The sequence below is a fragment of the Acinonyx jubatus genome, chromosome A2 (genome assembly GCF_027475565.1).
Source record: "Acinonyx jubatus isolate Ajub_Pintada_27869175 chromosome A2, VMU_Ajub_asm_v1.0, whole genome shotgun sequence".
Classification (NCBI taxonomy): Eukaryota; Metazoa; Chordata; class Mammalia; order Carnivora; family Felidae; genus Acinonyx; species Acinonyx jubatus.
The window spans coordinates 68,849,884-68,862,629 of record NC_069383.1 but is presented as its reverse complement, the minus strand read 5'-3'; the positions used below and the strand labels follow the sequence as shown (position 1 = coordinate 68,862,629).

The 12,746-nt window shown below is 40.4% G+C and overlaps 1 protein-coding gene across 8 annotated transcripts in view; it reads right to left on the bottom strand.

Moving 5' to 3' along the window:
* SLC25A13 (solute carrier family 25 member 13) overlaps positions 1-12,746 on the bottom strand; it is a 183,779-nt gene that overhangs the window by 42,176 nt on the left and 128,857 nt on the right. For all 8 annotated transcript variants that reach the window (XM_053218425.1, XM_027071932.2, XM_053218423.1 and 5 more), the window contains 2 exons: positions 11,830-11,882; positions 10,145-10,225 (listed from right to left, as the gene is read on the bottom strand). In XM_053218425.1, coding sequence (XP_053074400.1) covers positions 10,145-10,225; positions 11,830-11,882 — 134 coding nt within the window. The remainder of the gene's footprint in view (positions 1-10,144; positions 10,226-11,829; positions 11,883-12,746) is intronic.

Genomic DNA, 12,746 nt, shown 5'->3' with positions numbered 1-12,746 from the left:
TAGATAACCAGAAGGATGGCCTGGGGTTTGAACTGTTTTGAGTCAAACCAGGCTCAGGCTCTGCCACAGATGGGAGAAAATAGAAAAGAGACATCAGGCTGGCTCAGGGTCTCTCACCAGTTGGACTTTCCCCTAATGAGATGACATTTCTGAGCCACCAAAGGGCAGCTCTTAGCTAGGGAGGCCATCCTGATGGACCCTTAGTGCCATCCGATAGCTCGTTTATGTTTGCTCCAAGTCAAGCAGAAATCTGGAGAAAGGGCTCTTCCTAGAAGCAGAAAGGCAGCAGAATTCCCATCCAGCCCAGTCCCTTAGTCCCACCCCCAGAAGACTTTCTGGTCAAACTGTGATAGAGCTGCCTGATGGGCTTCTCAGAAACCTCCAAACTTAGATATTGCCATAGCTAACATTTTTTGCTACTTATTGACTCTTTTACTCTTTTTTTTTAGAGTTGTTTCGGACTTACAAAAGAATGGAGAGGTTCAGATTTCCCTTATACCCTCGCCACCCCCCCACCCCGCCACATGCATAGCCTCCCCATTATCAACTTCCCCTACCAGAGTGCTACATTTATAATTGATGAATCCACACTGACACATAATCATCCAAAGCCCATAGTTTACCTTAGGGTTCATTCTTGGTACATTCTGTATGTTTGGAAAAATGTATAATGACACAGATCCATCATGAAAGTATCACACAGAGTATTTTCACTGCCTTAAAAATCCTCTGTCCTCTGCCTATTCATTTCTCCCCTTCTCCTCCACCCCTAGCAACAATTGATCTTTTTACTGTCTCCACAGTTTTGGTCTTTTCCAGAATGTTCTATTCTGGATTCTATGTTGGAATCACATAGTATGTAGCCTTTCCAGATTGGCTTCTTTCACTTAGTAATATACACTTAAGGTTCTTCCAAGTTTTTTCATGGCTCAGTAACTAATTTCTATTTAGATTCAATAATATTCCTTTGTCTGGATGTACCACAGTTTATTTATCCCTTCACCTACTGAAGGACATCTTGGTTTCTTCCAAGTGTTGGCAGCTATGAATAAAGCTGCTATAAGCATCTTTGTGCAGGTTTTTGTTGAAAATATGTTTTCAACTTCTTTGGGTAAATACCAAGGAGTGCAATTGCTGGATCTTACATCTACAGTAAGTTCAGTTTTGTAAGAAATCTCCAAACTATGTTCTGAAGTGGCTGTACCATTTTGCATTACTACCAGCAATAAATAAGAATTCCTCTTGCTCCACAGCATTTGATATTGTCAGTGTTCCAGATTTCAGCCATTCTAATAGATGGGTAGTGGAATCTCATTGTTAGTCTCTTTTGTTTTTAAAGCCACTCTTTTGTATGACTCCTTCATGATTCTGACATGATAATTTCACATGTTAACCATTCAATAAAATCTTTTCTACTAACATAAGTAATAATACATAAACTCTATCAAATGCCCCAAGTGTTTTATATTCATCCTGTTCCTAAGGTTCTGTATAAAGATGGGGGTTGGAATGAAGCCAAATAAACAGAAGTTGAAGTTTTTTAAAGGTTGGTTCCCTTACCGAGTTATCATGGAAAACATTTCTTAGGAAACATCCTAGATATTTACATATGTAGGCGTGTTACTGCTATTCCCTAAAGTCCATCAATTCCTTCACACTCTGATTCCTATAGTTACTGCTCCTTCAATGACTATTTCTATCTACGTTAATAGCAACTCAGTATATCAAATAACTGCCTTATGTTTACTGCTCTCTCAAGACCTTCTAGTCAAGCATTTATTCATTCAGTAAGTATTTTAAAGCCTCTCCCATATATCAGACACAATGCTAGGGGCAGGTATAATAGTTTGATGTAGGTCCTATCCTCAGCATTTATAGATGTCTTATTTCAGGCAACATTTACCCATGATCCCCAGGATGCAATTAGCTGACAGCACAAGGCTAATAAAGGAAGAGCTCCTTAAGTGGCAAAGCCAGACCATAAATGACAAACATAACAGGTCCTACATAATACCTCATACAGTCTCTAAGCCTTGGAGTCAACACAATGGAAGGAGAGGGATAAAGCATATACACAAATTAAGACAATTTACAATATCAGAATTGAATTATGGCCAGTTTCTTTTGCTTTGTTTTCTACCTTAGCTTTAATACAGCTATTTTTTTCATAATTAAAAGGCACAATATATGTTGATATACAGAAAATGTTTATGATATGATCTTGACTAAAATATGTGTTTGGTACAATTTTAAGTTTGTAAATATATGGAAATGAATGAAAAGCAATGTAGATAATGTAAAGCTGATGAAAACAAAAATAGTTTAGTTCACTTCAATCTTGTTGAAAGTCATCTATTAAAATAGAAATTGCCATTGATGAATAAAGGAGGGAGGGAGGAAGGAAAGAAACTTACAATATGGGCATACATTTTGGGGTATGCCAAAAAACCTCCCAGAGAACATTCCAAACAATAACAATGACAAAAATCTGAAAACGAGCTAACTAACCATTAGATTTTCATTAAACTATAAGTGAACTATAAAGATGCAAGCAATGGGGCACCTGGATGGCTCAGTCAGTTAAGTGTCTGACTCCTAATTTCAGCTCAGGTCATGATCTCACGGTTCATGAGTTGGAACACCACATTGGGCTCTACACTGACAGTGTGTAGCCTGCTTCAGATTCTCTCTCTCCCCCTCCCCTGCTCAAGCTCTCTCTCTCAAAATAAATAAACTAAAAATAAACAAATAAATATGCAAGTATTAAAAAAATAATAACCTTATTTCCCAGCCTCAATATAAATCATAATAAATCCTGGTTACTTGACATGTCACACAGGAGCAACCTCACAGATTGAACTTAATGACTGAGCCTTACCTCATTCTGTATTTATAAGTAGGAGATGTGCAAAGACCCATCACACATAAAAAGTCTGCCTTAAGAAAACTACATTGTGAGACCACATCTTCACATAAAACCCTGAGAAGAGAAAGATCACAGAAGTAGGACTTAAATCCACTTCAGGCAATCTGACTCATAAGCTGATTATCAGAGCTATGTGTTCATTCCATGAGGAAATTTTCTCCTTGGTCTGATATGATTTGGTCTAAAACCTCAAGGGATTTCAAACTCAGTCATAAAGAATATGCCTCTGGGTATACTTTATGACAAAAGTACATACAATATTATTCAAAGGATCCATACAGAATTCAAGCTAAAACCAAAATAAAAGTACAAGAAGTGTTTGAATGCATTTAAAGATGGTTGAAACAAATGATTTTGTTCAGCAAAGTTATTAACATTTGAGTGGGGTCATGACTCAAGGCTGATCTAGAGCCTGACACATGAAGCTGATGCTTGCCAATCAAATTCCCCCTCTAATAATTAAATGAAAAACAAAACGAAACAAAATTGAGCTACTTGCACTAATTAGCTGGGGCTGAGTAGGATGAAAAGAAGCCGAAAGTCATTTGTTAGGGAGAGAGGCAAGATGGCCAGCAAGGACATGAAGAGAATTCTTGAAGAAGTCAACACCATCAGGAACAAAATAAAACATAATAAACAAAATAAACAGCTATGCAGAAAAGGGAAAAAAAGGGGAGGGGCGCCTAGGTGACTTGGTTGGTTGGGTGTCCAACTCTTGGTTTTGGCTCAAGTCATGATCCCAGGATCATGGGATCGAGTCCTGTGTTGGGCTTTGCGCTGAGCCTGGAGCCTGCTTGGGATTCTCTCTCTCCCTCCCTCCACTCCTCACCCCTCTCCTTGACTCACATGCTCTCTCTCTAAAAATAAAAAAAAGTTATGTGGAACATTGATGATGACAAATGCTGGCAAGGAGGTGGAGCAACAGGAACTCTCATTTGTTGCTGGTGGAAATGCAAAACAGTACAGCCGTATGGAAGACAGTTTGGAGAATTTCTTACAAAACGAAACATACCCTTTCGTTTGTTTATAAAACTAAACATACTCTTAATGTAAGATCCTACAACTGTACTCCATATTTACTCAAAGGAGTTGAAAACTTACATTTTCAACAAAAACCTGCACCAGGATGTTTATAGCAGTTTTATTTATAACTGCTGAGACTTGGAAGAAACTAAGATGTTCTTCAGTAGGAGAATTAATAAACTGCTGGTACATCTGGCAAAGGAATATTACTGAGTATAAACAGAAATGAGCCATCAAGCCATGAAAGACATGGATAAACCTCAAATGCATATCACTAGTAAAGAAGATAATCTGGAAAGGCTACACATTACATGATTCCAACTACAGGACATTCTGGAAAAGGGAAAACTATGAAGACAGTAAAAAAGATCAATGGTTGCTAGGGGTGGAAGCAAAGGGGAGAGATAGGCAGAGCACAGAGGATTTTTAGGGCAGGAAAAATCCTCTGTGTGATTATTAACATGATACATGTATTTCATTATATATTTGTCCAAGCCCATTGAATGTATAATACCACAAATGAACCCTAAGATAAAGTATGGATTTTGAATGGTAATGATGTGTCAATGTAGGTTCATCAATTGTAACAAACATACCACTCTGGTGAGGGATGTTGATAGTGGTGACTTTATGCATGTGTAGGGGTAGGAGGTATTTGGGAAATCTCTATATTTTTCTCCCAATTCTGTGAACATAACACTGCTTTGAAAGAAAACAGTCTTTAAAGAAATGTGCAGAGAGATGCAAAGTCACTGTGAGAAAAACCAAGATGGCCAACAGGAGAAAATGCAGGAAGCAGCCAGTTCCCAGGGCTGCCTCAATTCTCAAGAGCCTTTAATGTCACGTACACCCTCAAGGTAAACCTTCACTCAGCTATTGCTACTTTAATGAGTTTCTGCCCCTGCAATCAAGAGCAATCTGGAGCAGGAATGGGTTCTAGAATCAGCAACAGATCCTCGGAGAAGGCGTGGGATGAACTATAAAATCGTATCAAGTAGGGGACAATGAGGATGTTCTCGTCCTACAATACTGCCTATTGAACCCTCCAAAGATAGTTTAAAGATTCTTTACCATTACTCTCATTGAAAGATAGAATCTGATTTCTCTCTTCTTGAACGTTGGTGTAAGTGGTTTGTTTGACAAAGAGAAGAGAGCAGAAGTGACATTCAAAATCAGATGGTCCTAAGAAGTCTTGCAGCTTCTGCCCAGGATTCTTAGCATGCCTGCTTTGGGGAAGCACTTGCTTAGAATCAACCGGTCAAGGTTTGAAAAGCCAAGGCTACCCAGAGAAGCCACACTCGGTGCTCTGGACAACAGCCTCACTGGCATCATTACCAGCCACAAGTGGGGGTCATCTTGGACATCCATCCCAGTCAAGCCTTCAGATGACTGCAGCCCCAGCTGCTATCTGCAGCTATATCACATGGAGATCACAAATGAGAAGCACCCAGCTGAACCCAGTCAACCCACAGAAATGTGCGACAATAAAAGAAGTTTCAGGATGACCTGTTATATAGCAATAGATAACCAGAGCGCCTGTCCTCCTCACGAACACTAATATGATTCCCACTAGGAAGAAGGCAAGAAGTGAGGGCAGTAAGGCACACAGGGAGCATGTGTGCGGGCAGTGGGGAGGGTTATCATTTTAAACCTACTTAGTGTCCGGCAGCAGTTTAAATGGTGAGACTGAAGAAAGGACTTTAGGGAAGAAACTCCAAGTTACAAAAAATTGGTTAAATAAATACACTGTTCCAATCATAGCTGTATAAAATCATGTAAATCCACACATCTGTAACAGGCATACTCACTGTATGCCACATGACAACATTTGAATAGAATATCCCCATTTACAATATATTCTTTTCTTGCGAGCAAAGCATAGGAGTTGCACTAGTGGGAAAAATGCAACAGCATCAACCTAAGAATCATGAGTCGCTCCTGTAGCACGGAGCCAGAATGAAGCCTCCAAAAGCAAATATTTATGCGGCTCAAGTTTACACTTATAAAAAGTATAAAGACATGCATGGAAATGAAAATCACCGATTTCGGGATAGGGTTATCTCTTGGGAGACGGAAGAGGGAAAACCTATTGTGTCAGATATGGGAGGGCCTCCAGTTGCATGTGTTAAATTTGATGTCTTACGTTAAGTGGTAGGCACATCGGTGTCTTGTATCATTTTTTTTTAAATTTTTTTTAATGTTTATTTATTTTTGAGAGAGAGAGAGACAGAGCATGAGCAGGGGAGGAGCAGAGAGAGAGGGAGACACAGATTCCGAAACAGACTCCAGGCTCCGAGCTGTCAGCACAGAGCCCGACGCGGGGCTCGAACTCACAAACTGTGAGCTCATGACCTGAGCTCAACTGACTGAGCCACCCAGGCGCCCCTCTTTTTGTTTTTTAAACAGTGAGGATTAACTGCGGCTGAATGTCATGTAAAAAAGATGAATGATAAAAACTTGCCTCAAAAAATGGTCTCTGATACACTGCTATACAGGCATAGAAATATGCATACAGGAATCACCGGTAACAATGGGAATACAGGCAACAACGTCAGGGTCATATTGCAGGAGACTGCAATTAAGATTGCTCTTCATGCCATGTTTTCATCAGTGGTCATAATCTCACCAATCCCTTTCAAAACCAGTGATGTGAGCACATTAATTCTTTCTGTCACTTGAAATGAATATAAACTTCCATAAGCATTAGATATATTACACACACACACACATACATACCAATCAGCATCTGTGTGTTTATGTGTATGGATCTCAACAGGAAGAGACTACTGTGGACCCATCATCAAAGCACCATTGTTCGAAAAGCATGTTTACTTGTCTCCTTAAAAATTATTACAGAATGCTATTATTTTCTATTGGTATGCAAGTAATTTTTACTGACTATGAGCTTTAAAAGAGAGAGGTTCATCCTTTGACTTTTTTTTTTTCCTGGTGAATATTATTTCATTTCTTTTTATTTCAATGGGGATTTATTTTCCTGCCAAATAAGTTAATCATCATTTTTATATTGTCCTTGAAAACAGTAATGGCACCACTTGCATTTCCTTATCTGAAGACTTGTTAAGATTGAAGGATCAAGAAATGAAGATCCCAGACCTCTCAGGATTTCAATCCTCTTATTTCACTGGATGCAGAGAAAACAGTCAACACACAATTATTATGTTAAGGACGGATGCTTCCAGACCAGATGGCATTACCTGTGTTATTTCTAAGCAGCAACACAGTAATAACAACGTGGTGAGAGATAGTATGTTTTTAAAGTCACTGGGAATCTACTTGGAAATGGGTAGTGACAGACCCCTTTCCCTTTACCATATTTACTGTGAGCCCCACCATCACTGACAGTGACCCCCAATCATGTCCCCCTACAGGGGCTGAGCTCGTGACCCGAGAAGGGGAAAAATGGAAAGAAACAGAAGGTATATACTTGTGCAGGGATGCCTGAGGATCTGGGTCTCTGTCAAAACTCCTACAACTACCAGCTTGTAGAAAACCAAGGTATGGAGAAAACACAAACCACAAAGAACTTTCAGACTCAGAGTTTGCAAACCCCAGGCTCAGCATTTCGTTTAGTCTTGAACTGTGCTGAACATATCACTACTGTTAAGTGTGAATCTACAGAAATGTTCAGAAAACTGAAATCAAATTTTAACTGAAATCTAATCTCAGTGCAAACAATGACATTAAAAATTGAGCCAGATTTAACCCTTTTATCCATATCAATGACACCGAAGATTTATCTCTTCAGTTAGAGATTCTACTATTTCAAAAATAAATTAATAAAGGGTATTAATTTTATTCCCTTTTCTTCCAAAAACTTCCTCCAAATTTACTATCATTGTGGTTGTTTTTCTGAAACAATATAATAAAACAGACTATTAGCTTTGCTAAGTGCTATGAAGGTAATGAGACAAAGGCCTCCTGACGGATTTTCCCTGTTTTTGCAGAAAACAGACAATAAAACAGAAAAGGCTTTCTTCAAAGAAATGAGCAGCTTCAGTTACAAGTGAAAAGTCAGCCATGTGTACTAATTCTCAGTAATAACGAAGCAAGGGGAGCTCCCCGGGGAATCAGAAGTCATTGCCTGGCATGCTCGGGTGAACTAAGAAGGGGGACTGGCCACGTGACCCAAGCTTTCAAAGCCCTTTGTATTCCCAGGTGGAGAGACGAGGCTTTGGAACTCACAGGACTTTCTAAGGTGTGTGTCTGGCTCCAAGGATGGGAAAATGCTGTCGCAGCTGGCAAGGGAAGGTGCAGCTGCTTTAAAAACACACTGAAGATGGGATCATCCGTCCCACTGTTCAGAGATCTGAAGGGTCTGGATTGTTTGCTACCTACAGGACTGCTTACTCGAAAAATAAACTCTCTCATCTTAAAGCAGCGTTGGTGGCGGGAGCAACACGGGAGACTCGAAACATCGAGGACCCGCTGTCTACCAGCCTTTGAGATGAAGGACGGCAGACCTCCTTTCACAGATAGTTTAAGTAGCCGCAAAGCCCAAGTGGCTCCAGTTTTAAGCCCGTGTTTAGATCAGGTTTGAAGAAGGGCTACACCTCTTTACAATGACGAGGCATCCACTTCTGATGCCAATCTGTGCTTTGGGTTTAAAATGGGCGACCACAGACAAGAGAACAAGACCACCTACGGCAGACAGGACGCGCCACAACCCATCTCCCCGGCACCCAGGTCCGGGTGCAGGCAAAATGTTTTCATTAAAAAGAAAATAAACCTCCAGATCATTGCCAAAATCTCGAGCAGTTTCACATAATTAATTTCACATTTTAAATTCTTACAGAGATGTACAATCATGTCTTTTTAAGCAGGTTTAAAACCTGACTTTTTCAGAAAAGCAAACCCATGTGACTTACAGAAATACCCTGTTAGCTCAAGTCCCGTGCGCCAGCCTGGAGGCCAGGCCAGACAGACTGTGGCCATGCCACTTTGCAATGAGAAAATCTAGTTACTCAAATGAACACTATGGTTGTTTCAAATGAAGACTGCTTACCAGGAAGAGTAGCTGTTACACCTTCTAATAATATTCTTTTTGATTATTATTGTGTGCTCTTTTTATTTAGGACATTAAAGCCTCCCTTTTTCCATCCTGAATGCTCCTAAAGTTACAGGACAAGGGGATCCTACTTGGCCGTCTATGACAGGTCAGTGATCAAACAGAAAGAGAGTCAGGCACTAGCCAAATTCCACCTAATTCTTAAGAACTACCAGGACTAGGACTTCTTAGTTCCTGCTGCATTCAAGGAACCCCCATTCAATGTGAGGACAATAAGCCCTTTCCAAACAAAGGTTCAATATTCTCAGGTGTTTGCCCTTTAGATGCCATTGCCATCTAAGTGCAATGATTTTCAAGAAAAGATTATTTTGTGAGTACCACTCCCTGCAGAGAACAAGCTAATTAAAAAAAGTAAGTGACCTCATCTTTCTCACAAGAAACATAGGTTTAGATGGAAAATATACCGATATTGTATTGCCCTGGTGATCAAAGTCTGTTTACTTAACCAACCTTATCTTTAAATAGTGCCAGTCTTTGTAGAAAAGTTTAATTTACTTAAAGTATTTGCATTCACATGAACAAACCTGTACATGAGATAAAACAAGACATCATGTTTTGCAGAGCTTAAGAACAAGATGCAGGTTGTTCATTCATATAAAGAAATACTCATTCCAAGCAGTTTTGACAATGCGGAACACAGTCAGCCAGTTTTTTCCCAGTGTCCTTTTTCCAGAAGCACAGAGAAGCTTGAGGAGTCGCTGGTATTGTAAGGTAAAGCAAAGCACAGAGCTATGGCTGCTGACTCCAAACGACATATTTAAGTGCCTGACCCAGCAGAGGGTGCCATGAGGAAAGAACGTGCTACAAATTAACTTCAGAAAAAGGTTAGCAAAGATTTTTTTCAAAGGCCAAACACTTCTGCCACAAATGACCTCTACTGCAGAACCAACCAAAAGCAATAATGGATTTAACAAGCATGACTTAACAGGCAATAAGATCAGGAACGTTTACCCTTCCATCTCAGGAATGGTTGTCCGTGCCCTAGAAGGCTCTGCCCTTGCACAGGATCTGTGGTTGAACAGAAGCCTTAGTCCACGTTAGGTTACCATGGTGGGGATATACATGTGCAATAATCTTTTCAAACACAGAGTTCTGTAAAAGGTACTTACACAGCCTCCAGCAAGGATTTCTGCTGCAAGTGGGACCGAACCATCTTTGTGCATAAATTTATCCCTCACAAAATCATTCACCTTAAAGAAAAATATTTATGGGAGATGATGAAAAACATAAAGAAAGGCATTAAACACACATAAATATACAACTGTAAGTATGTTCTTTTTCTAAGTATACTGAAGTAATCATAAACTGAGTAAATTAAGAATTGTAAGAGTTTGATAAGTACCCTCAACTACATATGTAGTTTGTCTTCTGTCTGTCTATCTATCTATGTATCTTCCAGATGTTTCAGGGAGAAAGAAACTGAAAGAGAGATGGCCAGGGGCACCTGGCTGGCTCAGTCGGTGGAGCACGTGACTCCTGCTCTCAGGGTTGTGAGTTCCATCCCCACACTGGGGTGGAAATTACTCTTTAAGTAAGAGATTACTTAAAAATAAAATGTTAAGAAAAGAAAAGAAAAAAGGGAAGGGAAGGAGAAGGAGAAGGAGAAGGAGAAGGAGAAGGAGAAGGAGAAGGAGAAGGAGAGGAAGGAGGAGGAGGAGGAGGAGGAGGAGGAGGAGAAGGAAAAGGAAAAGAGATGGCTTATAAGCCTAAAATGTAAATATGTCTGGCAACCACAAGAGCATAAGAGAGACATACTGACATGAGGGACAAAATAAAACCATATGATTTAGAAGTTAAAAACTATTTCACAGAGTTTGATTAAAAATCACTTTCAAGTCTTCTAACAAAATTTAATCTAAAACAAAACTCATTACTGAGACAAAGTTGAATAAGCAGAATTTTCAGCTTAATAGAAATTCAGTATCTAGGGATTCTCAACATCAGTAACATTAATTAATTAAGTATCATCTACTCAAATTGGTATGTACTACAAGAAATTTTAAAAATCAATCATGGTTTTGGAAGCTACAAGCCAGAGAAGATTAGGTGTCCCAAGGTCACGCAGTAACACAGTAAAAAAATCTCAGGCACCATGGCTACAGAGCCCAGTCTAAAAGTAGAGTTGAACTTCCTGGGGCTTTATGACCTTCGTGATAGAAAGGCAGGATCCACCCATTCCACAAACTTCCTGAAAATCGCCCGTCTGTTACATGAGAGCCTGGCAGTGGATAAAGGATCAACTTCAACTAGAACTCAGACTCCTGAACATGTGGCCCAGCAGATGCTCAGAGAATATACCCAAAACATGAATTCTATAAACAGCACATGTAATTGAACTTCAGAGTCAGAAAAATCTGGCTTCGAATTCTAATCTTCCCACTCGTGAATTGTGTGAACACAGGTAAACACTTAAACCCCGTGGACCACACTTTCCTTATCTAACCTCTGGGTCACACTTTGCTTGAGATTAAACACTAGCAGATCATACGCACTGTGCCTCATATGGTCGGTCTCGAGGCAAACTTAGCGGCAAGTGCTGCCCCCTCTGCCGCTGTGGCAGTGGCGGTAGTGGTGGTAGCAGCCGCTGTAAGTTTTGTTCAAATACAACATCACATGTGTGGATGTTCGGTGTTCAGTGGAGGACAGCGAGAAGCTGGGTGTCACGAGGGCCTCGGTTGAGATTAGCCAGCGCCTCTGAGGAAACACAAACCCACTATTTCCCATGAGAGTATCTGCTGGACTCCTGCGTGTATGCAAACTCCCTTCCTAAGAAGCATCAACTCAAAAAACTTACTGTAAGTTTTATGGCCTTCTCTGGGGCAACTCCCAATAACTGTGGCAACAGACCTAAAAAACAACAAAAAGTAGAAGTATGTTAAATAAATTACTGTTAACTAAACAAATCAACAGCTCTAAAGAGAGGATCACCATCTAAAAACTGGGGCAATCTTTGCGGCGATTTTCTGCTATTCCTTTTAACGAGAATACTCGGAATGGTATGTGTAAGTACTAATGTGTCTCAGAGTCACATCAGGCCCAAGCAAATTCCCTCTCATATTCTGGGTCGTTTGCACGTTGGGTAAGTCAACAGTATTAGTGATACAGGAAATCTCATTATTCTGTAAGTTTGTTCTTTTCCCTTCTGCCTCTGAAGTGAAATAAGTGCACTGTAGTGAATAGATTATTTTTTCTAACACTCTTCTCATCCCTCCTACCCCCAAAGGCCCACAGTTTAGCCATTCATTCACTTAGCAACAAGCACAAGACAAACAAGGTTCTTGCTCGGACCAGCCTCAGACGGAAGCAAGGGAGAGGCTTTTCCGAAGACGTGACAACTAGGGAAAAATGCATTTCTGGAAGGGGAACAGATAAGGCAAAGAAAGCAGAGTAGGAACAAGCCTGGTGTGCTCAAAAATGAGGGTGAACCTTGGTGAGCCGCCTCGCACAAAGCAGGAGTGAGGCGTGACACAGGTCGGGGCCAGATGCTACCGCCACATGGTAGGCCAGGGTCCTGAGTTTAATAATATTCTAAGTTCAATGAAAAGTAATTACAAGCTTCAATCAGGAGAGTGATATGCTAATTCATATTTTTAAAAAGACCAATTCTTGCTGCTGGGTGGAAAAAAGACAGGACATACTAATGGGTGTGGGTGTGGGTGCATGCATGCGCGTGTGTGTGCGCGTGCGCGTGTGGGTCAGGAGAGGAGACAG